The sequence below is a fragment of the Leptopilina heterotoma genome, unplaced genomic scaffold (assembly GCF_015476425.1).
Source record: "Leptopilina heterotoma isolate Lh14 unplaced genomic scaffold, ASM1547642v1 Lhet_59, whole genome shotgun sequence".
NCBI lineage: Eukaryota > Metazoa > Arthropoda > Insecta > Hymenoptera > Figitidae > Leptopilina > Leptopilina heterotoma.
This window is the reverse complement of record NW_025111133.1, coordinates 1,463,512-1,491,354: the sequence shown is the minus strand read 5'-3', so window position 1 is coordinate 1,491,354 and position 27,843 is coordinate 1,463,512. Positions and strand designations below refer to the sequence as shown.

Sequence of the window (27,843 nt, the reverse complement as noted above, 5' to 3'; positions counted from 1 at the left end):
TGATGTTTTCGAAATTCTCTGCACCATTAGTCGATTATTATTCTTTGGCACTATTCTCAAGTGGATTAACTTTAATGTTTGGTGGCTAATTGGGGATTGTTCGTACAAAAAGAATATTTTCATCAACAGTTTTTATTTGTCCACTATTCCTGTTAATCGCCCAGTGAATATTCGTTCTCTCTCCATGCAATTCTCCTAAGTGCAACAAAGTTAAAATTCAAATCCACAGTTATCCATATTTCTAAATTTTTCGAAAGGTAATCTATATTCTTTCTTCTTCTTAGTATTTATTTTTCTGTAGAAATATTCTTCAAAATTTTCTTATACTTTCATCCGTTAAAAATTCAAAATTATTTTCAAAACTTTACAGGATAAGAAAAAAACTTGTGGAAACAAATTACGGCATACAGAAAAGAAAAAAACTTGTAGAAAAAAATTACGACATACAGAAAAGAAAAAAAAAAGAAAAACTAGTTGTAAAAATATTGCAGAAAAATTAAGTGTAAAATTTATATTTAAAATTAGTTTTCCGTAGAGCATCATCGCACTCTGTTGGATTTCGTCTGGAATATTTCAAAGAAACGCCATGAGAGTTTCTCGAATATATAAATATACTATATGTATATAGAGCAATATTTTCTATATGGATGTGTTGAATGTCTGTGACATAAATTTCAAAGACCACTGCACAGCCTACATATTCAAATTATATACGCGAGAAATCTTTTCACAAGATTCACACGAAATTTTCGTTTCGTGTTGTTAACCTTGTGTCTAATTACAACAAACACTGCGTCAAAATAAAAAGAAAATTAAGTTTTTCAATATGAAAAGAGAAAATTGGTATTAAACCGTTTTTAGAAAATATTTCGAAAGTCCGTACAAATTTAGCAAATGAAAATAAAATTGTGAACAATTTTCTTGATCAGTTCCAAGAAAATGAAAAATATGATTCTGAATATTAAATAAAAAAATTAATTCGAGGAAAAAATATTGTTTCATTTAACCAGAAATTTATTTATGAAAATAATATTGATATCTCGCGAAGAATTTGATTAAATTTTATTGAAAATTCTAATTAAATTCTTTCGACGAATAGATTCTATTATAAAGGTTTAGACAATAATTGACTTCTTTCAAAAAATTTCTTTAATTTACTGAATGTAATTGATTTTGTTAATAATTCCAATTAATAATTTTACAATTAAAATTTTATTACAATTATTGATAGAAAATTAAATTTCTGCAAAGGATTTAATTAAAATTATATTGAAAATAATTGAATTCTTATTAAGTAAATTATCCAAATTTCATAAAATAATTGAATTTTGGTTGAGAATTTTATTGCTTAAGAAAAGTAATTGAATTCTTGTGAGGAATTTTGTTATTTATGAAAGTAAATAAATTATTACAATGAAATTTATAAAAAATTGGTAAATAATTGAATTCTTGTGAAAATAATTAAATCTTTATTAAGAAAATTATCCAAATTTCGTAAAACAATTGAATTCTTGTTAAGAATTTTATTGCTCAACAAACTAATTAAATTCCTTTGAAGAATTTTGTTATTTATGAAAATAATTGAATTCATTTGAAGAATTTTATTAGAATTTCTGCATATAATTAAATTCTTTCGAAGAACCAATTTTATTAATATTTTTAAAAATAATTAAATTCTTTGAGAAATTTAATTTAAATTATATTGAAAATAATTGAAATCATTGTAAAATAATTGAATTCTTGTGAAGAATTTTATTGCTTAAGAAATTAATTGAATTCCTGAAAATAATTAAAATTTTGCTAAGAATTTTATTAAAATTGTTTAAAATAATTGAATTTTGGAGAAGAATTTTATAATTTATAAAAGTAATTGCAATTTTGAAGAGAAATTTATTAATTTTTTAACTAATTAAGTTTCTGGGAAGAATTTTATTACTTTTGAAAATAATTGAATTATTGCTAAGAAATTTATTAAAAAAATTTGGAATTAATTGAATTCCTGTATAACATTTTTATTATTTATGAAAAAAATTAAATTTTTTCGTAGAATTTTATTAAATTTTTTTTTTAAATAATTGAATTTTTTTCAAATATTTTATTGAAATAGTAGGTAGGTATTGAAAATCATTGAATTGAGGAAAATAATTGAAATTTTGCCAAGAATTTTATCAAAAACTTTTGAAAATAATTTAATTTTGGAGAAGAATTTTATAATTTATTAAAGTAATTGCAATTTTGAAGAGAAATTTATTAATTTTTTAACTAATTAAGTTTCTGGGAAGAATTTTATTACTTTTGAAAATAATTGAATTATTGCTAAGAAATTTATTTAAAAAATTTGGAATTAATAGAATTCCTGTATAACATTTTTATTATTTATGAAAAAAATTAAATTTTTTCGTAGAATTTTATTAATTTCTTTTTTTAAAATAATTGAATTTTTTTTCAAATATTTTATTGAAATAGTAGGTAGATATTGAAAATCATTGAATTGAGGAAAATAATTGAAATTTTGCCAAGAATTTTATCAAAAAACTTTTGAAAATAATTTAATTTTGGAGAAGAATTTTATTACTTATGAAAATAATCAAAATTTTGACGAGAATTTTAATAATTTTTTTTTTAAGTTTCTGTGAAGAATTTTATTACTTTAAAAAATAATTACTGCGAAGAAATTTATAAAAAATTTGGAGAATAATTGAAATTTTGCCAAGCATTTTATCAAAAATGTTTAAAAATAATTATATTTCGGAGAAGAATATTTAATATTTCTAAAGATAATTAAAATTTTGACGAGAACCTTTTCAAATTTTTGAATATAATTAAATTCTTTGATAAATTTTATTAAAATTATATTGAAAATAATTGAATTCCTGTGAAGAATTTTATTATTTCTGAAAATATAATTGAATTTCTGAAAACCATTTTATTAAAATTTTAGGAAATAATTGAATTCTTTCGTGAAGTTTTATTAGAATTTTATTGAAAATACTAGGTAATCGAATTTTTGCAAAAAAAATTTACTATTTATTAAAATAATGAATATTATTATTTATGAAAATTTTAATAATAATTATAAATGTCTTTAATAAAAATTTTAGAAATATAATTTGATTATTGATATTTTCAAGTGTGAAAGTACATAATAAAGTGAAATTACATATATTCAAATAAGAGTTGCAAACGTATATATAAAAGGAGCATTTGAAACCCGTTGATCAAAGTCGAAATAATCGCGTTTAATTGCATTTAATTCCTATTCATTCAACTACAACGAAATTGGCTTTACTGCGGGGAATCATTAATAACTCTATACATGCAGTAGGTTTATATATTGTATAAAAAGGAAACGCTTTATTTTAACAAAGAGAGTATAATTAACCATACTGTCTTTAAAATAATTATACCCAGCAATTATATATAATTACAGAAGACATATAAAATACTCGGATTTAGAAAAAAATGGTTAAAAAATTCAAATATCAGACTTTTTCAGCATAAAGTATTTAAATGCATTAAAATAAGAATTAATGAATTTTTTAAAAATTTCGATGGAAAATTTTTATTTCTTTTTTGAGAAAACAGCGAAAGTTACTTTTACATATTCAAATATAAAAATAGATTTAGGGCTAAACAATAGGAGAAAAGAATAGTTTTTTATCACGAAACACTTGTATAGGGAAAAAAATACAATATAATTATACGCAATTATAAATGCCAAAAAATTGGATATGCAAGTTGTATAACAAATGATTTTCCTCACGCTCGATATGTTTAACATCTCGTTAAATATACAATCAACAGGAAATTCAATGGCACGCTATTACTTGAGAATGCATTAAGATTCCGACATTTCCTATTCACACCACGTATACCAACTCATGGGTAAATGAATTTATTTTACTTGCATTTATGCGCCATATATTCAACACATTTACACATTTACATTATAAATATATTCTTCAACAAAGTTTCGCTAATTGAACTTGCACTGCGATAAAAATTATAATTTTTATACTAAAAATGGACTTTTCCATTAGGAAGGTTTCTTTTCCATTTTAAATCGGAATTTGTTTAAGTATAAAACAGATTTCTTGAAAGAATTTTCAATTATAATTTATTTCATATAAGACTGAGCATTCAATTATAAATTTTTAAAAAATTCCATAAATTCTTCGCGCAATTTAATTATTTTCAAAGATTTTAATCAAATTCTTTAAAAGAATTCAATTATATTTTCAAAAATAATAAAATTCTTCGCAAAAATTCAATAGTTTTTAAAAATTGTAATAAAATGTTTTTCAGAAATTCAATAATATTTTAATAAATAATAAAATTCTTCACAGGAATTAAATTATTTTCAAATTTCAATACAATTTTAATAAAATTTCTCGAAGAATTTAATTATATTCAAAAATTTTAATAAAAAGATTTACAAAATCAATTATTTTGAAACATTTTATTAAAATTCTTCTCAAGGATTCAATTATTTTCATAAATAACAAAATTTTTTACAGGAATTCAATTACTTTCTTAAAAGCAATAAAATTCTTCACAAGAATTCAATTATTTTACAAAGACTCCAAAGAATTCAATTATTTTTAGAAATTTAAAGAAAATGCTTTTCAGAAATTCAATTATTTTTACTGAAATAATAAAATTCTTCACAGAAATTCAATTATTTTCAATATAATTTTAATAACATTTCTCGAAGAATTTAATGATATTCAAAAATTTAAAAAGTTTCTCGTCATAATTTTTTTATAATTATATTTCTTCGCAATAATTCAATTATTTTTAAAAGTATTAAAATTCTTTTCAGAAACTTAATTAGTTAAAAAATTAATAAAATTCTCAACAAAATTTCAATTATTTTTATGAATAATAAAATTGTTCTCCAAAATTCAATTATTTTCAAAAATTTTAATAAAATTCTTAGCAAAATTTAAATTATTTTTACAGGAATTTAATTATTTACAAATTTCTTTGTAGATAATAATTTAATTATTTTCATATATAACAAAATTCTTCACAGAAATTCAATTATTTTCAATATAATTTTAATAAAATTTCTCGAAGAATTTAATTATATTCAAAAATTTAAAAAAGTTCTCGTCGAAATTTTAATTATCTTTATAAATAATGAAATTCTTCTCCGAAATTCAATTATTTTTAAAATTTTTGATATAATTCTTGGCAAAATTTCAATTTATTTTCCTCAATTCAATGATTTTTAATATCTACTATTTTAATAAAGTATTTTTAAAAAATTCAATTATTTTCAAAAATTTTGATAACATTCTACGAAAACATTAAATTTTTTTCATAAATAATAAAAATTTCACAGGATTTCAATTATTTCCAATTTTTTTTTTAATTTCTTCGCAATAATTCAATTATTTTCATAAATAAGAAAATTCTTTAGAGGAATTCAATTACTTTCTTAAGCAATAAAATTCTCTGTAAGAATTCAATTATTTAATGAAATTTAAATAATTTCCTGAATAAGAATTCAATTATTTTCAATGTAATTTAAATTAATTCTTCGTAGGAATGTAATTAAATTTTTTTGAAACTGAATTGAAAATAATTAAATTCGTCAAATAATTATTTCAAACAATTTTTTCCAGTTTTTAAAATAATTGAATTTTTTCGAATATATTTCTTTTCACGAAAAAGTAATTGAATTCTTGCGAAGAATTTTATGAAAATGTTCGAAATTAATCGAATTATTTTGAAGAATTTTATTCAGTTTTAAAAATAATTTAATTGTAAATGGTTGCAAAGAATACTATTGTAATTTTTTAAAAGAATGAAAAAAAACTTAATATATTTCTATGATTTTAATTTCTATTCCACAGTGCAAAATCCTAAACAAAAATCACAAGTTTTAAAATAAAACTACATGACTGTGAAAAAAAAGGAAAAAAATGTAAGAAAAATTTTCTGAAATCGCATGAAGATAAGGAAAAATACATGATATAATTTGTACGTTCTATTTTTGAAATCTTTTTCTCGTTATTATAAAGACTTTTGAAAAGAAAAGTTCTGCATCATTTTACCAGAAAATCTCATCCGACCCATTTCTATTCAGTATATGAAACTTGGCAGTTTTTGAGAATAATAATAGTGCAAATCGATCTGTCAAACTCTATTTTTTCTCTTGTTTCTAGAAAAAGAGTTCAGAACCTTGAGAAACATTTTTTTTTTAAATTATAGTTTATTAAAAAAAAAATGCTATGCTGGAAAGAAAAACCATTTTCTAAATTAATGAAAATGAATGAAAACTTGAAATGAAAAAGGTAATAAATGAAAATATTCTGAAATTTTCAACTTTAAAATACGAACATTTTTTTATCTGGAAATATTTTCAAATAAACTACACTAGAAGATAAAATAATCTAAATTAATTGTATTCAGTTTGGGAATTAATTTTTTAGTACCTATACAAAATAATTTTTCTGCCATAAAAATAAAAATTGAGAGGAGTATAAAAAATAACGTGTTCAATTGAATGTTCGAAACTTTCGAAACATGAAAAATAGTCGCAATTTCGATACAATTTGTTTTATAGTAAAAAATAAAAAAAATGAAAATAAAAAAAAAAGTAGTTGAAAAATTTTCTCCTTGTATCGTATACTCATATAAATATATCGTTGCTACGGAAATATTCTCAAGATTTGTGTGACGAAGAAAAGCGTTTTCAAGTCAAATGTCAATATGATTTAAAAATGAGGTATAATAAAGAAGATATTTTCCAACCAATTTCTTGTAAAGAGAATTTTTTACCACGCCAGAGACTGCGGATTCAGACCTTGGCCTTGGATTGAAAAGGCAGATTCTCCAGTGGCTCTCCTGGCATTAGTTGAAAACGAAAATGCGCTTTTCAAGCAAAGTAGCCTGCAATGTTTAATAGCTATATTTGCCTATAATATGTCTCTCTCACTCCTTTTCTCTACAAATAATTTTTTTTTTTTCTTTTTTTTTTACCTTTCTATAATACTGAAAACTAGAACTCTTTTGATTCGTAAATATTTCAAATTCTTTCTTTCAAAAGCTGAATCAAATCTAGAACTACAATTCTAATTCAAAAATATAATTTTTTCTTTCAAAAGTTCTTTTTGAAATTTAATATGAAAATGTATTATTTTTTAAAAAAAATAATTTTTCGAAATATAATTCTTCAAAAAGAAATTTTAAACTAAAAAAAGCAGTAAAAAAGTAGCTTTTGAAAAATTAAACTTGACGACTAAAAAAAACTCGTTTTAGAAACTTCACAAAACCACAGTTATTCTAAGGATATCAAATTGAAACAAAAAAGTAATCAAAATAATGCTTCGCAACACTTTTGATTTCTTTTTTGTCTCAATTTGATAACCTTAGAAAAATTGTGACTGACAAAAACTCCATTCTATATTTTACTTTCCTGACTTTTTCCTAATTTTCATAAAAAATATTTACTTCTCTTTTATCCTGCTAATAAATTGAATTCCTGCAACGAATTTTATTATTAATTTGACGAATTTAACGAATTTTATTATTCATTGAAAGAATTTAAATATTTATAAAAGTAATTTAATTCTTGCCAAGAATTTTATAAAATTTTTTAAATAATTGAATTCTTTTGACTAATTTTATGCAAATTCTGATTTAAATAATTGAATTCATGAGAAATTTTTATTATTCATAAAAAAAATTGAATTCTTACGAAGATTTTTACAAACATTTTTTTTAAATAATTGAATTCTGTTTTGTAAATTTTATGAAAATACATAATAGATATTGAAAATCATTGAATTGCGAAAAGTTTTTAAAAATAATTAATTTTTTAAATAATTCAATTCTGTTTGGAAATTTTATAAAAATAGTAAATATTGAAAATCATTGAATTGCGAAAAGTTTTTAAAATAAATTAAATTATACAAAGAATTCTATTAAAATTTTTGAGAATAATTGAATGTTTGTGTGGCACTTAATTCAATTTTTTTTTTTGAAAATAATTGAATTCCTAAAAAGCATTTTATTATTTATGAAAATAATTGAATTCTTGCGAGCGATTTTGTTAGAATTTTAAAAAAAATTGAATTTCCAAGGAAAAATTTATTATTTTTAAAAATAATTGAATTCTTGTGATGAATATTGTTATTTATAAAAATAATTGCATTTTGCAAAGAATTTTATTAAAATGCCTTAAAATAATTGAATTTTCGGGAATAATTTTGTTATTTATCTTTAATAATTGAATTCTTTTGAAGAATTATTTATGTAAATAATTAAATTCTTGGGAAGAATTTTCTAAAAAAAACTAAAAGAATAATTGAATTATTTCAAAAAAATTTAATTTAAATAATTGTATTTAAAATAATTGATTTCTTTCGAATAATTTTATTAAAATATTTAAAAATAATTGAATTCCTGGGAAAAATTCTAATATTTTTGTAAATAATTGAATTTCTTTCAAAGAATTTTAAAAAAACTTTTTTTCAAATAATTGATTTTTTCGAGGAATTGAAATTAAATTTTTATGAATAATTACATTTTTGAGCAATTCCTGTAAAATTATATTAAAAGTAATTGAAATCTTGCGATGAATTTTATTATTTTTAGAAAAAATAATTGGATTTTTGTGAAGAATTTTATTAAAATTTTCAAAAATAATTGAATTCTTGTTAAAAATTTTATTGCTTGGGAAAGTAATTGAATTCCTGTGAAGAATTTTGTAATTTATGAAAATAATTGAATTATTGCGAAGAAATTTATAAAAAAAATGGTAAATAATTGAATTCCTGTGAAATTTTTATTATTTATAAAAGAAATTAAATGTTTTCGTAGAATTTTATTAAAATTTTTTGAAAATAATTGAATTCCTGAGAAGAATTTTATTATTTATGAAAATAATTGAATTAATGCTAAAAATTTTATTAAAATGTTTTAAAAAAATTGAATTTCTGTGACAAGTTTTTGTTATTTTTGAAAACAATTGAATTCTTCATAAGAATTTTATAAACATTGTTTTAAATAATTTATTTTTTAGAAATATAATAAATATTATGAAAATTTTATTTTAAAAAATTGAATTATTGTGAAAAATTTTATTTTAAATAATTGAATTTTTGTGGAAAAACTTTATTTTTGAAAATAATTGAATTATTATGAAGAATTGTATAAAAATTTTGTTAATTAATTGATTAATTTCATTTTTTCGAATTTTTTTTTAAAATGCTATTCTAAATTAATTGAATTCCTGTGGAAATTTTATTATTTATGAAAATAATTGAATTTTGTACGAATTTTATCAATTTTTTTTCTAAATAATTGAATTCTTTTTCGAAATTTGATAAAAATACTAGATATTGAAAATAATTGAATTTCGAATATTTTTTGTAAATAATTGAATCGTTTTAAAGAATTTGATTATACTTTTTGGAAAATAGTTTTTTGATTTCTTAGCGAATTTAAAGTAGTGTAAATTCTCAAAAAAATGCAGAAATAGTAGCTTTTAGTGGTTGAAATTTAAAAAAAGTACCCAAACAGTAAAACGTAAAAAAAGTAGTAAATAGTAGTTTTTAGTAGATGAGTGCGAAGGCTGAATCAGTAAAATTAAATTCTTTCAAATATAAAATTTATTTCAATTAAATTTAATTAAATTTTTATTTGAAGTTTCGATTTTTTAAAGTATTGTCGGGAATTCAATTATCTTCAAAAAAAATTTTTAATAGAAATCAGGGAAAACAGTTAAAATTCCATCTGAAAATCAGGGAGAAGTTATTATAGAAAGAAAAAGAAATAAAATTCTTGTGGTAATCCTGTATTATATGAAAAATAAAAAATTTTTACGTCTGCGATAAAAAAAAGGAGAGAAATGGCACAATTTTCAATTTTTGTAGCTGCATATTGAAAACTGATTGAAAGAGATTGAAATTATAGAATTTATTTCGTTTTTTTCCATGGTGTCGAATCCGATTGTCTATTTTATTTTCTCTTTATAGGAGAATTTTATTTGCCAAGTCTCAAACGTTTTATCAGTTTACACGTGGAAAACCTCCGACTATCACGCAGGTCCATTTTATCGATCCACCAGCACCAGCACCAGCAGCAGTAGCAGAGGAGTAACAGGAGAACCTGTATCTTTAGTTTTGCTTCTCACTCTCATAATCCATTTTCTCTTATATTTCGTGACTACTCTCTCTCATTTTCTCTTTTTAGTGCTTAAAAGCAACCACTTTAGTGCTTCTCTCTTGTTGAACTGCCTTCGAAAATTCTGCAATCTTGAGCATTGGAAATGATCTTTCATTGAAATTTTCCTTGAAACGAGAGAGAGAGAGAGAGAGGGAATATTCACTTTATTATAATATTCATGTAGAGAAATTTTTCTCGATAAAAATAAGAACTTCTAATAAAATACTCAATGAGCTATTTATATCGAAGAATTTATCTGGATATCAATTTTTATTCATCGTGTTTTTGGAGAAATTTCTTTTTTTTTACAGTTTCCTGTTTCTCTTTTATTTTCTTTATCGTTTATTAGGAATTTTTCTACTTTATACAAAATATGCTCTCGGCGAACTTTTCGATAAATATGAATTTTCTTTACATTGTATTTTTTTCTCTTTCGTTCCAAAAAAAAAATTATTTAAAATCTTAAATAGTCTATTATTACTAATTTCTTCGCAGGAATTGAAATTTTCAAAAATTTTATTTTAAAACCTTCTGAAATTGAATTATTTCTACATGAAATTTGCAGATCTAAATATTAAAAAATACAAAAAATATTACGAAGAAATTTATAATTCTATCAAAATTTTTCCTAATTTATTGAACTATTTTTATTCTTGTAGAAAAAATTAATTATTTTTCAAAATTGAAATTAAGTTTTTATTATTTTTTTCTGTTCTCTTCGAACACAACTCATCAATATAATAACAATAAAAAAGAGAAAAAAAAAGAAATTATGTATATACGAGTGAAAGAAAATCATGAAAAATTCATTATCAAGGAAATTAGAAAAAATGTATGCCATAATCAATTAAATGAAAAACATTGTTGCGGAAGAAAATATAATAATGGAAAAAAATAAAAAGAATTGTGAATGTGTTTTTTTAACAAGGGGCAAGGAAAAAGCTCACTCGTACGGAAATAAATTTTAATTATTATTGTTTACTGGTACAACAAAGAAGATTTAATGCCCGCTTGGCGAACAATAAACTTTAAAAGGACTTTGAAGTACTGAAAACGTTAATATTTTGAACATGATTTTTTTCTCCAAAGTGTTAAAAAAAATTTTAAAATGTTATTAATTTTTGAAAATATTTTTTCAAAAATTTTTGAAAATACAGAAAATATTGAATTTTAAAAAATTAGAAGCAAATTTTCATTAATTTTCATTTTTAAATTCTACATTTTAAAGATTTTTCATTGATTTTTGATAATTCAGTTATTTTTCAAAATTTGCAATGGAAATTCGTCAAAAGTTGATTTTTGAAAATTGGAACAAAATATTTGAAGAAAAGTAATTATTTTCAATAAAATTTTACAAAATTTCAATTATTCAAAATCTTTTTAATTCTACATTTCGAAAATTTAATTAGAAAAATTATTCAAAATCTTTTTAATTCTACATTTTGAAAATTTAATTAGAAAAATTATTCAAAATCTTTTTAATTCTACATTTCGAAAATTTAATTAGAAAAGTTATTCAAAAATAATTTTTGAAAGAATTTTTGAAAATCGAAATAAGTTGCATTTTTTACTAAAAAAAATGTGGTCTTTTATTGCAATATTTGGAAGAAAAGTCGAAAAAATCATTTATGAAAGAAAATTTTATTATTTTTTAAATTTCTTATTCAATTTATTAATTTTGCATATTCACAATATATAGATGATGGATTTAAATCATGTTAAGAATGTCAAATTCTGCGGATTCTTTTGCATATTACATAAAAAAACAGAGCAGAGCTTAAGAAATCGGGTGAAGGATAAATAATAATTGGGGTCCTTCGTGAATTAACTGTCTTAAAGAGAACATTGGGGACTCTTCAAAAGCGCAAAGAAACAAATCGATGCTCTTAATAGTGCAATAGTTACTCATAGTTACTTTACCTTGACTCGAATTTTCTTGTTTATTTTTCTGCATGCTTAACCCTTCAAATTCTATATTAAGATTCTCAATATATTTCCAGTCAAATAATATATGTATTTTTTTTTAATTTAAAAGAAAAACTTTTCCCCTTAATTCACTGTTTTCAACTCGAAAGTTTTTGTAAAATTCAATTATTTTCAATATATTTTTTTTATGTTTCACATTTTCCTTTAAAAATAGAATTATTTTTGAGAATTTGATGTAATATTCTTCAAAGTATAAAATTTATAGCAATAAAATTTGACGACGATTATAGAATTGTTTCTATAGAATATTTTACTAAAATTCATTTCTAAATTGATTATTATTTTAAATAATTTAGAAAAAGTTCTTTAAGAATTTAATTATTAAAAAAAGAAAAGTGAAGTTCACTTAAAATGCAATTTTAATTATTTATTTTTTAAATAAATTTATTATTATAATTAAATAATTAATTTAAATAATCAATTATATATTTTTAATAGAATTATTTCAAAATCAATTTTACAAAAAGAACATATTTCAATTATTTTTTGCATTTAAAAATTCAACTAATTTAAAAGTAATTTTAGTTGAGATTTTTTGAAAAACTGAATTGTCCATAATTTTGAAATTCAATTGTTTCCAGAAATTTGTAATTGTAATTGTAACTCTTCCAAAATTCAATTTCCAGAATTTTTAATTAAAAATATTCTGTAAATCAATTATTTTGTAATAATTTTCAGAAGGTTTTTTGAGAATTCAATTTCCAGAATTTTTAATTAAAAATATTCTCTAAATTAATTATTTTGTAATAATTTTCAGAAGGTTTTTTGAGAATTCAATTTCCAGAATTTTTAATTAAAAATATTCTCTAAATTAATTATTTTGTAATAATTTTCAAAAAGTTTTTTCAGAATTCAATTTCCAGAATTTTTAATTAAAAATCTTCTTTAAATCAATTATTTTGTAATAATTTTTAGAAAGTTTTTTGACAATTCAATTTCCAGAATTTTTAATTAAAAAATTTTCTCTAAATAAATTATTTTTCTAATAATTTTGAGAAAGTTATTTCAGACTTCAATATTGTTGAAATAAAAAAAATTTAATTTTTGTTAAAAATTTCAACTGTAACTCTTCAACGTTTTTTAAAAAGTTTTTAAAGTAAACAAAATAAAGTCAAGTGCAGTTTAAATGGTATTTTTTGCAATATGTGGAAGAAAAGTCAAAATAGTCGTATTTTCCGAAAAATAAGTCGAAAAAAGTCGCCTCTTTCGAAAATAGACGAAAAAATAGAAAAAAATTGTAAATAAATTGAAAAAACTCATATTATCCAAGACCTAAATATTAAAAAAATTATTTTATTTCAAAATTAGTGTAAATTTAAAAAATAAAAACAAATAAATTTTCCCAAATTAATTAAAAAGGCTTTTTGAATTTCTCGATTAAAAAATCCTATATTTTCACCACAATCACTTCTGAAAATTTTTATTAATTCAAGTAGTAATTTGATTTTTATTGAATGGAAAAGAAATCGAAATTATTCTGCCTTGTCGCAAAACAATAATTTATTAATTATTCATATATGCTTATATATGTATACGTCTATACTAGTTGATGTGTGACGTAAATATTGGTTTTACCTTCGAAGGTAAATGTCTCGGTCTATTTTAAGGATATTTTTACATTAATAGGGATGTTATTGTCGCACAAATGTGTAGAAATAGATGAGACAAAGGCTTAACTTTATACAGGGTGTCTATAAGTGATGACGTAATATGCCCACAGGTCAACGGTCAGTAACATTTTCCCTTTTCTATCAAATCTATCATTTCGATTCTGAAAAAATTTCTATTATTTAAATTAAGACACCAACATACAAATTTCTCGGAACTTTTCCCTCTTCTCAAAAAGTATTTTCTGTATTTTCCGTATTTTTTCTATTTTCAAATTAAAATTAAATTTCATTTAATAATTCCCTCCAGTTCTCACATTTCATTATATTTATTAAATAGTATAAAATATAAATAGGATAGAAATCAAAATATTTCGAAATTTAGTTATTTAATAGTGCATTATTTTAACTTCAAATAAAATAAAATACGAAAAAAGTTATTAAATTCCTGAATTAAAATTCTATTTCAAATAACACTGATTTAACCAATTACATTGCCAAGCGAATTGTGTAATAAATAAAGTGCAACAATCTCACAATATATAATAAAAGTAAAATCAACAAAGACAGGAAACAAAAGATCGTTGACTTGCAGGATATTAATAAATTAATATTGAGCAACAATAATGTTCAACAATTTTCAAAAGCTGGCTTTTTGACAAATTATTATACGTCGAGGAAACAAATATTTCCGAATAAATAAATAAACTTTATAATTAGCCCGAATATATTAGATTTTATCAGGTGTAAACGTTGTAAACAACGCACAATGCAATTTACGATATAATTCACGAAAAACATAACCTCAAAATTTACCTCTATCTCAAGACTCTCTAGGCACGTCATCACGAGAAAATCATAAACAATTATCATCCAGAAATTATTCTCCGATGTTTTCATTTGTTTTTTTAATGAGAAAATTTGAAATTACTCACATTTTTTCTGATTTTCTTAAGTGACAAGTGGAACCATCGCTGTCACCATCCTCGGTATCCATTGGAATTTCCACATTACTTTTGTACCGGTATCAAAAAGAATCACTATCTCACAGTAAAATTCATTTTTTATATTATGTATATTTCATATATGAATTATCATAATTGCTTGAATTTAACAGTTTAATTGAGATTTATAAACAATAAAACTTGTATACACTTTCCTATAGGCTCCATTTTCTTTGACTTTCTCTCGACAATAAATTTTTCCCAAATTACTCACTCTGCGCATGCGCTGACATTGAAAACTTTTTTTTTTTTTTGAATGGACCAATCAGAAACAAGCTTCAACCCTCACAGCACCGGGATATTCAGGATATCCCAGAGACGTCCTGGGGATATCGATTTGTTTTCGGAAGTTTGGATATCTCTGGGATATCCTAGGGACGTCCATGGATATCCAGAGGATAATCCAGGGATATCCAAACTTCCGAAAACAAATCGATATCCCCAGGACGTCTCTGGGATATCCTGAATATCCCGGTGCTGTGAGGGAAATATTCATCACTCTTTTTGCTTGTTTCCTCTCTCAATTCACGAAAAACATTTTTATAATTAATCAAAATATGTACTTTTGGTAATTATAGACTTAATTATTTATTGATTTAAATTAAAATATTATAATAAGCGACTTGTGAACTGAAAAACACGTGTAGAAAGATGGCGCCACTTACTGGACTAAAATTATGGCGGGAAAACGGTTTTAATTTGAATTCACTTTTTTGTAAATCGTAATAATAATAATAAATAATCAATTAATAATAATTAAAGTTAAGTTGTAATTTTTTTTGTTCTTTACATAAAACGGAAAAAAGACAAGTGACAGTTTTTTTTATATATTTATATTTAAAAAACAACGATCAATTACAATTCAAATTTTTGTAAAACAAAATCTATTATTTATTTATATTAATAATAACTAAATTCTAGAATATTTAAATAACTATATTGCAAAATTACTTTCCTTTCAATTCACATTTATGTTTCTCTGATTAATCTACTTTAATTTAATAATAAAATTTTTTTAATATAAGAAACATATCAGTAAAATATTAATATATTTCGTTTAATATACTAGATCGACTAGTACTACTGTAATTATTTATAAATAGACACTTTTTTTATCAAAATACTGTTTACGTGAAAATTAAAAAATAAATTATTTTAAAATTTAAATTAGTTTAATTAATTTAATTTTATTAATTGTAAATTAAATTACTTTAATTAATTGTAAATTAATTTCGTTTAATTAGTTGTAAATTAATTTGATTTAATTAATTTTAAATTAATTTCGTTTAATTAATTGTAAATTAATTAATTCAAATTTAATTTTAAGTTCTATTAATTTTAAATTAATTTTCAGCTTTATTAATTTAAATAATAATTTTGTTAAAGTATAATTAATTTTAATTTAATTTACAATTTTTTAGACTAAAATTAAATTAATCTAAAATTAATTTAATTTTAGAATTTATTTTAAAGGCGAAATAAAATATAGAAAAATTTATCCAAAAGTAAATTATGACAAAGGAGAAAAATACTTAAAATTATTGTGTGCCTTTAAAATTTGGACTCATTACAGTGATTATTAATAAAGAAATAAATATATTTGTTATAAATAAAATTCTCTCAATTAAATCTACAATCTGAATAAATGCAGCACTGCTGCAACTAACCGTTCAAAATTGAAATTGAGAATCATAATTTTCTATAAAAATAGAGTATTAACCGAAGACGTTAAATTGTTTTTGTTTTCCCAATTTGAAGACTATCGTAATGTTTGTTTACTGTACAAACGTATAATTTCAATTAATACTTTTTCTTTTTAAACTAATCTAAAATCTATTCATTATATCACGTGCTAGAAAAACACCCAGAAATACTTTACAAAGTGCACTTAGTTTTTTTTTCTCTTTTTAAATAATTATCTCTATATTATTTATGTGGAAAGGCACTTGTAGTGATATGCGCATTGAATTCAAAAATTAATTTCTCCACATACCAAATAAAAAAATTAAATATACTAATATTAATTTGTTACATATATTGGCATATATTTTAATCTTTCACGAACTATAATCAAATGATTATCTATTAATCAGTACTTAAAAAAAATTTTATTCATTACTGTTTGATTTTTTTTCGTTATTAAAATAAATTAAAAATAATTCATTACTGTGCAGTTAAAAATTTGTATTTATTTATTAATAAGAGGATATTAATAAATAAATAAATGTTTTTAACTTAATAAATATATCTTATGAATTAATAAATAATTAATAAATTGTTATTAATATTATGATTAATTTGTATAATATTAATACTTTTTTAATTTTGATTCATAAAGATAATTAAAAACTTTTTAGTTTTTAACCTCCGAGTGCCAATGAAATTCTCATAAAAATTGGTACTTTAAGGTTTAGAGAATAACTATTTAATGAACCTTTAAAAAAATAAAAAATTAAAAAAATTTTAAAGTACAGAAAAGGAATATAAATTCAAAAAAATAGAAAAAAGAACTAATTTGATTGTTTTGTTAAAAGCGATTGTTACAATACAAAGGACACTATTTAATAATACTTGACTTTTTTGTACTTTCGGTTTATCACTGTTTGCTTTGTAGTTGAGAAAAATATTCGCTTTTTGAAAGAAATTTGTAACTTAATTTTTTCATTTTTAACAAAAAAAATTCGATTCAGAAGAAATTCCTTTTTTTTGAGAATTTTAACTTTTTGATTAAATTTGTACTTCTGGATTAATTTGCGATTTTTTGACTCCTCTTTCGATAGAAGTAAATCACAAAAGTTTTACCGACCTTCGTTTATTTTTCTTTCTTCTCCTCAACGGGAAGAATTTCTTCGTCTGTTTTTAGATTTTCAATTCTCGCTGTAGTTTCATCTTCTTGACTGACTTTCGTTTCGGGATTTGTTTCCTTCTTCTCCTCGTCGTCAGTGTCATCGAGTAAATGATCCCAATCATAGGGATCTCCGCCCTCTTGAACCCTTTTCAATTCACGTTTCAACATTTCGAGACATTCTCGTCTCTCCTTCCATCTTTCGGCCATTGTTTTCTCATCGAGTTTCTCAACTTCAGGATTTCCTTCAGGATTCCCTTCCGGATTCGCCTCTTGATTTTCCATCAATTTTTCCGCATAACCCTCGGTGCCCATTAATTTTTCCTTTTCCTCGCATTCCGTTACGTACTTCTCGTAACTCTCCACCTTGAAAAGAAAATTAATCAACATTTTTTTCCGAATTCATAAAAAAAATTAGAAACAATTTCTAAACATTAATTTGTACGATTTAAATTGAAACTTGAAAATCGAAATAAAAATTACTTTGTCTTGGAGCATTTGCTGGACATTATTTTGTTTTTTCAGGTGTTTGGGAAGCCAAAAGCAAGCCTGAAGGAGCCTCAAAAAAATCCAAGCTACACCAGCGAGTGCCAAATATGTGCAGGCGGTAAACACCATATTTAGCAGATCCACTGAAACCTGTTGATATTGCGTCATTTTTTTTTCTTTTCTTTCAATTGCTCGAGTCCCTGAAAAGTCAAACATTATTCATTAATACCAAAAAATGAAAGATTATCTAATGAAAATTAGAAAAATTAATTTTAGAAAAATAAAGCAATAAGTAAACTTGTCGAATAAATAAAACAAAGAAATGTAATTTAAATAAACAATTTTTCAAATTAAAAATCGTTTAAATAAATGAAATAAATACAAATTTAAAAATAAAGTTGAAAGTAAATTGTTGGTGAAAAAAATGAAAACGAAAATTAAAAACAAATAAATAACAACAATTTAAAAAATAGTAAACTAAAATTAAATTTGTGAAAAAAAATTAAATCTTATTGTGTTTTGTATAAGTATTGAAAATACAAAATAGAAATTAATTAAAAATTTAAATAAAAACAAAGATAAAAATACATTTGAATACAACAGGAAAATAAAAATAACTATACTGACATGGTTTATTAAAATAATTATACTCTTAAAAATGGCAGTGAGTGTATATGCATGTGATATGTCCCTATAACACATTTATTGATCGTGTAATAAAAATGGACGAAATAAACAATGAATAAGTAAAACTTGATTTTACTCACCATATTAATTTTTAAAATGGTGCTAAAGTTTTATTATCACATCGGATGTTAAGTTACTCCAAAAATTATGTAAAAAAAAGTATTTATTTAATTTTAATATCCCAATGAATTTATTAACAAATTCTTAAAAAAAACTTTTTCTCTATCTCTTTATAATATTTATAATTTTTTTATAATTTACAATTTATAATTAAAAATTATCTTCTAAATTAATTTAGATTAGAATATTTCGCTTCCTCATGGAGAAAGGATTGTATTTATTTAGATTTAAATAATTTTTTTTTAATTAAATGACAATGATCGAAAATTTAAATTGACAATTTCGAAAAAATAAATAATGAAATAATCGAGTAAAAAGCACAATAGTAAAAATAGAAAAATTTTCTTTTATAAAAAAGTGACATTCAAGAAAACGGTTTTTCATTTACAAAAAATATAAAAGAACTTCATGATGGAAAAAATAGATTTCTACACAATAATAGAAAACATGTGTGAAGGAAAATTGTCAATTATTGAATTTTTTTCCACCATAAAGCCTTGAAATGAGTTCGACCTTCAATAGAAAATTCCTAAATTTCATCATAAAGAAAAAAACTACATTAAAAAAAATATCCCCTTTGTTTAGCAATTTAAATTCAAAATTATTAACGCAAAAATAATTTTTCTTTTAAAATGAAAATAAAAGCGCTGAACTGAAGTTGTGAACTCGTATAAAGAAGAAATCGATCAGGGAAAATACTTCCGCTTATGTACAACCGGCTTGAAAGTAAGAAACCGTATTAATTACAAAAAAAAAACCACAAATCCCACTTTTGTAAAATAAGACAATAAATTACATTACCTTTAAAATAATCAAGAACGATGATTCATTTTTTTTCAAAAAAAATTGAATTCTTATATATATTGGAAAAAAAATAAGATCTATGAAACACGTCCGACAGTTAAAAAGAGACTAGACGACGTGTTAGGGTGAGAATTCATGTCTACCACTGACCCGTATCGAAATAATCGATATATGGATAAGTTGTACACAATACCATACAAATACCACGGTGAATCCATTATACATTTGTAATAATCATCTTCCAACCCTTATTTACACCTGAAAAAAAGAAAGAACAAGTAATAATTTCCTCGATAAATTAGAATAATGACTCACTTGTTACTTCGATCATTTTTTTGTTGTCGTTTTCTTTCTTATTGCCTGTAAGAAAAAAATTATTCCATTAATTCAAAAAATGACAAATTGAAGATAATAAAAAATATTCGAATTTCTTTTTACTTACAAAAAAGGAAAGAGATTAATAAAATTTATTACCAAATCGAATAGCTAATAAATTTAATGATATACGTCGTGGCATAATTTACGAATGTTTCAATCGATAGGCTCAATTTTCGGATCATCACGAAACTGTTGGTTCCTTTTTTTCTGAAGAAAATTTACCAAAATACATACGAAAGAGAATTGTTTAATAAATTCCCTTAAAACTGAAACTAAACTTTTTTGTTACTGTTTACTCTTTTTTTTTAAATATTAATATTAATTAATTGCTGAATATAATATTAATCAATTGATTACTATAATATTAATTAATTAATATTAATATACTTAGGTATATTAGATAATGTATCAAAATTGTTGAATAATTTAAATTTTAAATAACATACAAAAATATAATAAATTGTTATTAAAAAAGATTTCTTTTCTAATATTTTTTACTGTCGTTTTTTTGTCGTTCGCACAGACAATTAATTAATTTGATTTAATCAATTAATTAAATTAATAATATTTAATTTCGTTTAGATTTCCAACTTGACATTCGAGGTACGATGATTGAATAGAAAAAGCAGAACTAGAGTTAAATAATTTTTTTATTTTACTTTAAAATCACCCAAGTACTTAGGCATCGAAAATAAATTAATTCACTGTTTTCTACGGAGAGAAATGAGATTCAAAAATGAGAAGATTATATTTTTATCAATAATAGTAGAATTGCGCAATACAGTCCACGAATTAATTCGGCGATTAAACATTTAATTTTAATTATTCCGCAGGGCTACAATATTTGATATCATTATATCACTTCGAGGGAATTTCTTTTCATCCCTTTTGAAAATCTTCCCTCATTAGTCATTTTTATTCAAGAAAAAAGAAAAAGAAAAAATATAATTTAAAAATATGGTAAATATTTACAAGAAGCATTCGTTTTAACGTTACTAAATCAAGTAACTATGGAAGTTCCTTTTTTTCATAATTTAATAATTATGTATACTTAAAAATAATAAAAATATGTTTGCAAAAATAAAGAAAAATAAATTATTTACACCTTTCTTGTGATTTGATTAAATTCTTCTTTTCATTTAAAAAAAAAGTGTTTAGCAGCCCTGCACTTAATAACTATATTTTTCCAGCTGTTTTTTTTTCTTCTTTTCTAAGAGTAGAATTTTTTTCCCTCTTTCTCCTAAATTATTTGTAAATAAGTTAATACTGAGGTTCCAAAGTTATTTTCTTTTTAATTATTAATGGAATCTGTATTTAAAATCTAAAAATCATTTTTCCCTGCATTATCTCCTTGTGATTAAACGTGGAAGTTATTTAATCGTTTAAATAAACAAAATTTCTATTTTTGGAGCGACCATTTTTATTTCTAAATTTCTTTTTTCAAAATTCAGAAAATTGAAAAATTGGTTTTTACGGAATTCTTTAGCATTTTTTTAAAAAACAAATCATGCAGATTATTTCTATTGTTTCGAGAGTGTCGACTATTTTTGTTTTTAGATTTCTTTTCTTTCTTTTGGTTAAAAATTCATGCCGAGAAGGGTATTTGATTTTTGACGATCAGACTAATTTTACAACATTTATTTGTCCTCTCTGTGACATATATTAAATTTTTCCATCGAGCTTTGCATATCTTTGAAATATGATTAATGATTAAATAAATTTTCATAAATCGATACATAGTGTAATTAAAATCACTTTTGAAATTTGTAATTGATAATTGATAATTGACAATAATAAATAATAGAAATAACTAAAAAATCAATAAAATAATTAAAAAGGCTTCAGGAAACCATCTTTCAAAAAATTGTTTCGAAAAATCATTTTTGTTGATAAACAAGCTCGAGAAAGAAATTTTTTTTTTTTGGATTTGAGAAAAAAAGGGATACAATTTTGAAACGTTTGGAATGCTTACGTTGTGGTTTTCACGTAGAAGAGAAGATAGGGAGTGGCTGAATTTCGTGGATTGTGTGCGAGTTTATCCTGGAGTTCTTGCACTTGAATAACGCGCACTGTTTCATCGTCACATTCCAACCACATACCAGGTCCCAGGGGTTTACCCTGTCGAATACCACAACATTCTGCACTACGACAACCGGCCTTGATCGATGTCTCCTTACTTTCATTAATGTTCGGTTTACTTCTACTCAAAAATTTGGAAATTAGAGATTGATTCTTTGTATTGCTCGTACTATGTTGAGATTGATTTGGCCGTTTTATATCACGATTACAGCGACAATATTCCATTGATTCATCGGGTAGCCTTGAATATGCGACATAATGACCTGCAGTCATTGTTGCACCCTGATGCATTATCACTGAATAAAGTTGATATAAATGACGCGATTCACCGCGAATTGTGCTACCACTTCTTTGTGATTGTTCGCTATAGCACTCCTCGCAAAAACATTCCAAATCCAATGGCGTTGGCATGTAATTGTTTATCTTCTCCATTGATCTGCATTAAGAATTATTTAATTAAATAATAAATTTTTTTAGAAGAAGAAAGAAAATGAGAATAGAAAACAAGTAAATTAAAGAAATTTAGAAAAAGAAATTTGTAAATAATTGAATTCCTGTAAATAATTGAATTGTCTCGAAGAATTATATTAAATTTATTGAAAATAATAAAATTCTTTGGAGGAATTGAATTGATATATTTGTCACAATAATTGAATTTTTTATTAAAAATTTTGAAAATAATTGAACTAAAAAAAAATAATTCTGCAGAATTGTTAGTTAAAAGTATGAAAAATTAAAATTTTCATACATTTTAATTTGAAACCTTTTCAAAATTCAATTAATTCTAATAATCCACGCTAAAATACTTTCAATATTCTATTATTATCTAAAATTTAAACTAAAATTAATTTTTAAATCAATTTTTATTGGAAAATTAATTTTCGAATAAATTCTCCAAGAATTCAATTTTTTAAATACAAAAATAAATAATTTATTAAATAATTAAATGCTTCTTAAAACTGAATTCTTGTGAAGAATTTTATTAACAAATTTTTAAATAATTGAATTCTTTTGACGAATTTTAATAAAATTTTTAAATAACTATTTCATAAAATAATAATATATATTGGTTATTTTTCGAAGAATTCGATTAAAATTGTATTAAAAATAATTGAAATTCTGCTATATGAGTTTTATTATTTAGAAAAATAATTGAATTATTACGAAGAAATTTATAAAAAAAAATTGTAAATAATTGAATTCCTGTGAAAATAATTGAAATTTTGCCTAGAATTTTATTAACATTTTTGAAAATAGTTGAATTTCGGAGAATTTTATTATTTATAAAAATAATTGAAATTTTGACGAGAATTTTATTAATTTTATCAACTAAATAAATTCCTGTGAAGAATTTTATTACTTTTGAAAATAATTAAATTATTGCGAAGAAATTTATGAAAAATTTGAATAAAATTGAACTCCTGTGAAATTTTTATTATTTACGTAAAAAATTAAATGTTTTCGTAGGATTTTATTAAAATAGTTGATATTGAAAATTATTGAATTGAGGAAAACTAATTGAAACTTTGCCAAAAATTTTATTAAAATTTTTAAAAATAATTGAATTTCGGAGAAGAGATTTATTACCTACTTTTAAAAATAATTCAATTATTGCGAAGAAATTTATTAAAAATTTTGTAAACAATTGAATTTCTGTGAAATTTTTATTATTTATGAAAAAAATTAAATGTTTTTGTAGAATTTTATTAAAGTTTTTGAAAATAATTGAATTTCGGAGAAGAATTTTATTATTTATAAAGATAATTGAAATTTTAAAGAGGAATTTAAAAACTTTTTGAATATAGTTGAATTTCTGCACAGAATTTTTTATTACTTTTTAAAATAATTGAATTTTGGCAATTATTTGAAAATTCTTTCAAAATTCAATTTTTCTAGTGTTTTTAACTAAAATTCATCCATTATTTTTGATAATTAATTGAATACATATCAAAAAAGTTTAACTAATTTCTGAAAAATTTGAATTACTAATATTTTTCAAAAATCTAAGTTCTTAGTATCGATTAATTTATTAATTACCCAGCTGCAGTGGAAAATCTCTTCAGTTGCAATATTAAAAGTCGAGGTAGGGAAGGAAAGCAAACCGCTCGTCGAGCTTCATTAAGTCGAAGACAATGTTCACACCAATATTTATCTCTCTCGCAAAGTAATTCACTGGTTACCACCGCTCTTCTATAAACCTCACTGCTACTCATTTTATCCTTTTTCTTATCGTCGTCTAAAAAAATATTTTCCTTTATTTCATAAATCAGTCAGAAAAAAATAAATAGCAGACCTCGGACCAATTTTAAGACACAAAATTAGTCTTTGTAGTTGATTCAAAAAAGTATTAAAAAAGTCAATAAAGTTTTTAAGTTATTAAGTTACTTTTTCTCTACTTTAGTTTAAATTTACTACTTTCTCTGATTTATTGCAATTTTATTGTCAAAATTTATAAAAATGTAAAATAAGTCAAACTTAATATCGCCTTTTTTTTGAAAATAATCGAAAAAAACATATTGTCCAAGGCCTGATATATTAGTAAAAACTAAAAAAAAATATTCATTTTGTTATTATTAAAAAAAATCAAAGAGATTGAAAAAAATTCTCACCGTCATTTGATTGATCGATATCAATTGGTACACAAATATCGCAGAAAATTTCCTTTCTCTCAGTGACTTGCTCGCACTCGAGGCACGTTGTTCGCAATAAACTCACACCCTCAAAATCCTCTGAAATGAAACACTTTCTGCTCTCATGTCTATGTTGCTGTGAATTGACATCGCCATTACTTTCCGTAAATTCAGAATAACCATTCTCAGCTGGTTTCGATGACGACTGAATGCCATTTAAATTTTGTACTACACCAATTGTACTGCCTTTTTGTAATACCTTCTTCCATTTCGTGCGTCGTTTACTCGATGTTATATTACCATCTGATTGAGAATCAATCGCGCGCTCTACTGAAAAATCAGAAATTCCACCATTTGTCTGACCAAATTGACTTTCCCGATATCTAACCAACAATTGAAATGTCTCCCTTATATTGTCCAGCAAACACACCAAAAGTTCGTGAGCGTCCTGCTGTTGATTGCCCTCAAAAATATTATTCACTTCCCTGTAAGAGAAATATTAATTTTTTTTTTTTACTTTTTTCTTTTTCTTCAATTTTTAATTTATCAGGGTTGCCACAAAAATTTAATTTTGTTTTTCCCCGACTTTTCCCTGATTTTCAGAAAAAAATTTTGACTTTCCCTGAAAATATTTTGATATTTGAAGTGAAGAATATTTTGATTCACTCCAAAAATTATTAGATACTCAAAAAAAGGATCTATTACATTTATTTACCAATTTCTTTAATGGTAAAAAATGAAAAAAATGTATTATTTGTGAAAAGAATTGAATTCTTGCGACAAATTTTATTCAAGTTTTTTCAAATAATTGAATTCCCATTTAAAAAATGTAATATTTGTGAAAATAATTGAATTCTTGCGAATTCTTGTGAATTCAAATTTTTTTAAATAATTGAATTCTTGCGAATTCTTGTGAATTCAAATTTTTTTAAATAATTGAATTCCCATTAAAAAAAAGTAATATTTGTGAAAATAATTGAATTCTTAAATTGTATTGAAAATAATTGAATAATTGAATTTCTCAGAATTATTTTTTTCAATTCTCTAAATATATTTGAATTCTTTCGAAAAACTTTATTAAAAAAAATTAAAATTGAATTTTTTTTGGAAAATTTTATTTAAATAGAAATTATTGTCAGAAATAGAAAAAATTGAAGGTTTTTTTATTAGAATTTTTGTCAATTTCATAGTTTATGAGGCAAACAAAAGAGACTCCAAAATTCAGAATTTTCTGATAAATTCTAAAAATTTAATTTCTTTTCCTTTTTTTTAAATAAAAATCCCTGACTTTTTCCCTGGTTGAACTTTTTTTTTTTTTTTTTTTTTTTTTTGAACTTTTTCCCTGACCAATTTTAATTTCCCTGACTTTTACCTGAATTCCCTGACCTGTGGTAACCCTGATAATTTATGTACTTCTTTTAATTTTTGAAATATGTAAAATAATTGAAATAATTTCAATCCTTTTTTTCCCTTTAATTTACAAAAACAAACCTCAATGCTTGCAGGAAAGCACCGGGTTGAAAAGGTTCACTATTTTCCTTCACTTCCGATTCTCTTAGGGCAATAAAGAGTTCGTGTAATTTTTCCGTGGCTACTTGAATTCTTGGCTTATTGTATTCTGTAGGGCCTGCCAGCGCCAATAAATCTTTGCTACTCATACTGCGATTTCCACTCGCTGATAAGGAAACACCAGTTCGTCCTAAAGACGATGACTTCATCTGAAAATTGAAAAATTTCATAAATTGAAAAAAAGAAATTTTTTTTTTTATTTAAAACTATTTACCTTAGTTTGCAGGTGTTTGTCATTGAGACTCGATAAATCGATCGCAAGATGATGCAAATTATGCAAAAATGATGGAGTAAAACGCAAAGTATAGAGAACGCTATTTAAAAAACAGGTATTCCCAAGATTGCAAAGAGTTGCTATCCTCAAACCATCGGAACCGGGACCCATGATATCGTAATTTGTTGTTTGATGACTATTCGATTGATTTCTGCAGCCATTCAACATTTTACTCGTACCTTTTCAAATAATTTCAATTTCAATTAGTTATTTATTCTTTTGAAGAATATTTTCTTTTAAAGAAATTAAATCAAATCGAATTAAATCAAATTAAATTAAATTAAATTCTTTTAAAGAATATTTAAAGAGTATTTAAAGAATAGAAAAAATAGAAACAAAGAAATTATATTTTACCGAAGAAATTGGATTGACGATCCAAGACGCCCCCTCCGACAGTGGGCTCAAAATTATTAGTTTTTCCTACAGAACGACTTCGTCCTGAAAGGGATAAGCAAAACTTTTTCCTCGGTGGTGCCGATCGTTCATCTGTGTCGTCTTCAGCTTCTAATACTGTCATTTTCTGATAACCTAAAATAGAGCATGAATTTTTCTATATATTTCGAGCTCGAGCACGACATCATTGATTTCGAGCGCGAAATTTCTCAAAAAAGATAAAAATAAGAACTGGAAATATTTATAGTAAAATAAACGATCGATATTGAAGTAAAAAAATTAATTTAAAGAATAGACAAATTTATGCAAATATCGAATAAGTTATGTTTTAAACAAAACAATTATAATCAAAATACTTACGTCTTATAGGGTGAAGAAGTCATGGAATAAAAATAATTTGGGATTACTATGAATGCAACTTATCCGAAAAAAAGAGTTGAATGAAATGTTGAAACTGAATTTACTAAACACAGGCTACATTTTCATCCTGTGGACCGTAGAATAGATTTTTAATAATTATTAATCTTCTTTCCCGTTTTTCATGCATCAATGTGCATCGAGTAATAATTTTCTGGTGCATTAAATATATAACAAGATTCACTTAGGTCAACACATATTATAGTGATTATTCCAAACAATAGGTGCGCTGTAGGTCAATGCACACAAATTGTCCAAGTTCCACTCCGTTTTGATTGGTAGTCGCGAGCATCAATAATTTTAAACGTTTTTAAACAATTTTAAAAGTGTATAAACAATATAAATCAAGTATTTCTCTCTCGTATGACTTTTGTTTATTAAA

At 23.0% G+C, this 27,843-nt stretch overlaps 3 protein-coding genes across 7 annotated transcripts in view; all 3 read right to left on the bottom strand.

The window, feature by feature from the left end:
- The window catches only part of LOC122508948, a 61,979-nt gene extending 46,995 nt beyond the window's left edge, over positions 1-14,984 (bottom strand). The window contains exon 1 of one of the 2 annotated variants that reach the window (XM_043622630.1): positions 14,708-14,984. In XM_043622630.1, the coding sequence (XP_043478565.1) occupies positions 14,708-14,769 (62 nt within the window). In that variant the 5' untranslated portion in view covers positions 14,770-14,984. The remainder of the gene's footprint in view (positions 1-14,707) is intronic. The other variant, XM_043622632.1, reaches the window with a different exon arrangement.
- Positions 14,985-17,212: 2,228 nt separating this feature from the next.
- LOC122508949 lies at positions 17,213-20,128 on the bottom strand. Of its 4 annotated transcripts, none has more exons than XM_043622634.1 (3): positions 19,719-20,128; positions 18,105-18,310; positions 17,213-17,987 (listed from the first exon to the last, which is right to left on the bottom strand). In XM_043622634.1, the coding sequence occupies exons 2-3, from the start codon at positions 18,276-18,278 to the stop codon at positions 17,589-17,591; spliced, it is 573 nt and encodes a 190-aa protein (XP_043478569.1). In that variant the 5' UTR covers positions 18,279-18,310; positions 19,719-20,128; the 3' UTR covers positions 17,213-17,588. The 4 variants fall into 4 exon arrangements, with proteins under 4 accessions (XP_043478569.1, XP_043478572.1, XP_043478570.1 ...); XM_043622637.1 differs by having other exon boundaries at positions 18,105-18,260; XM_043622635.1 differs by lacking the exon at positions 19,719-20,128 and adding an exon at positions 18,878-18,966.
- A 603-nt stretch (positions 20,129-20,731) lies between these two features.
- Positions 20,732-27,642, bottom strand: LOC122508958 (ubiquitin carboxyl-terminal hydrolase 1). The gene is made up of 7 exons (XM_043622652.1): positions 27,405-27,642; positions 27,006-27,179; positions 26,592-26,830; positions 26,300-26,526; positions 24,788-25,293; positions 24,216-24,414; positions 20,732-22,614 (listed from the first exon to the last, which is right to left on the bottom strand). Exons 2-7 carry the CDS (start codon positions 27,166-27,168, stop codon positions 22,068-22,070), a joined length of 1,881 nt encoding a protein of 626 aa, XP_043478587.1. The 5' UTR covers positions 27,169-27,179; positions 27,405-27,642; the 3' UTR covers positions 20,732-22,067.
- Positions 27,643-27,843: the final 201 nt, after the last annotated feature.

Coding starts and splice junctions, on each gene's coding strand:
- LOC122508949 (XM_043622633.1), bottom strand. CDS start 18,326: ATGTTTGACTTTTCAGGGACTCGAGCAATTGAAAGAAAAGAAAAAAAA. Junction 17,988..18,104: donor AGCAAATGCTCCAAGACAAA/GTAATTTTTATT, acceptor TTTCTTTTCAAG/GTGGAGAGTTACGAGAAGTA.
- LOC122508958 (XM_043622652.1), bottom strand. CDS start 27,168: ATGACAGTATTAGAAGCTGAAGACGACACAGATGAACGATCGGCACCA. Junction 26,831..27,005: donor TCGTCAATCCAATTTCTTCG/GTAAAATATAAT, acceptor TTATTTGAAAAG/GTACGAGTAAAATGTTGAAT. Junction 22,615..24,215: donor AGATTTTCCACTGCAGCTGG/GTAATTAATAAA, acceptor TTCTTAATGCAG/ATCAATGGAGAAGATAAACA.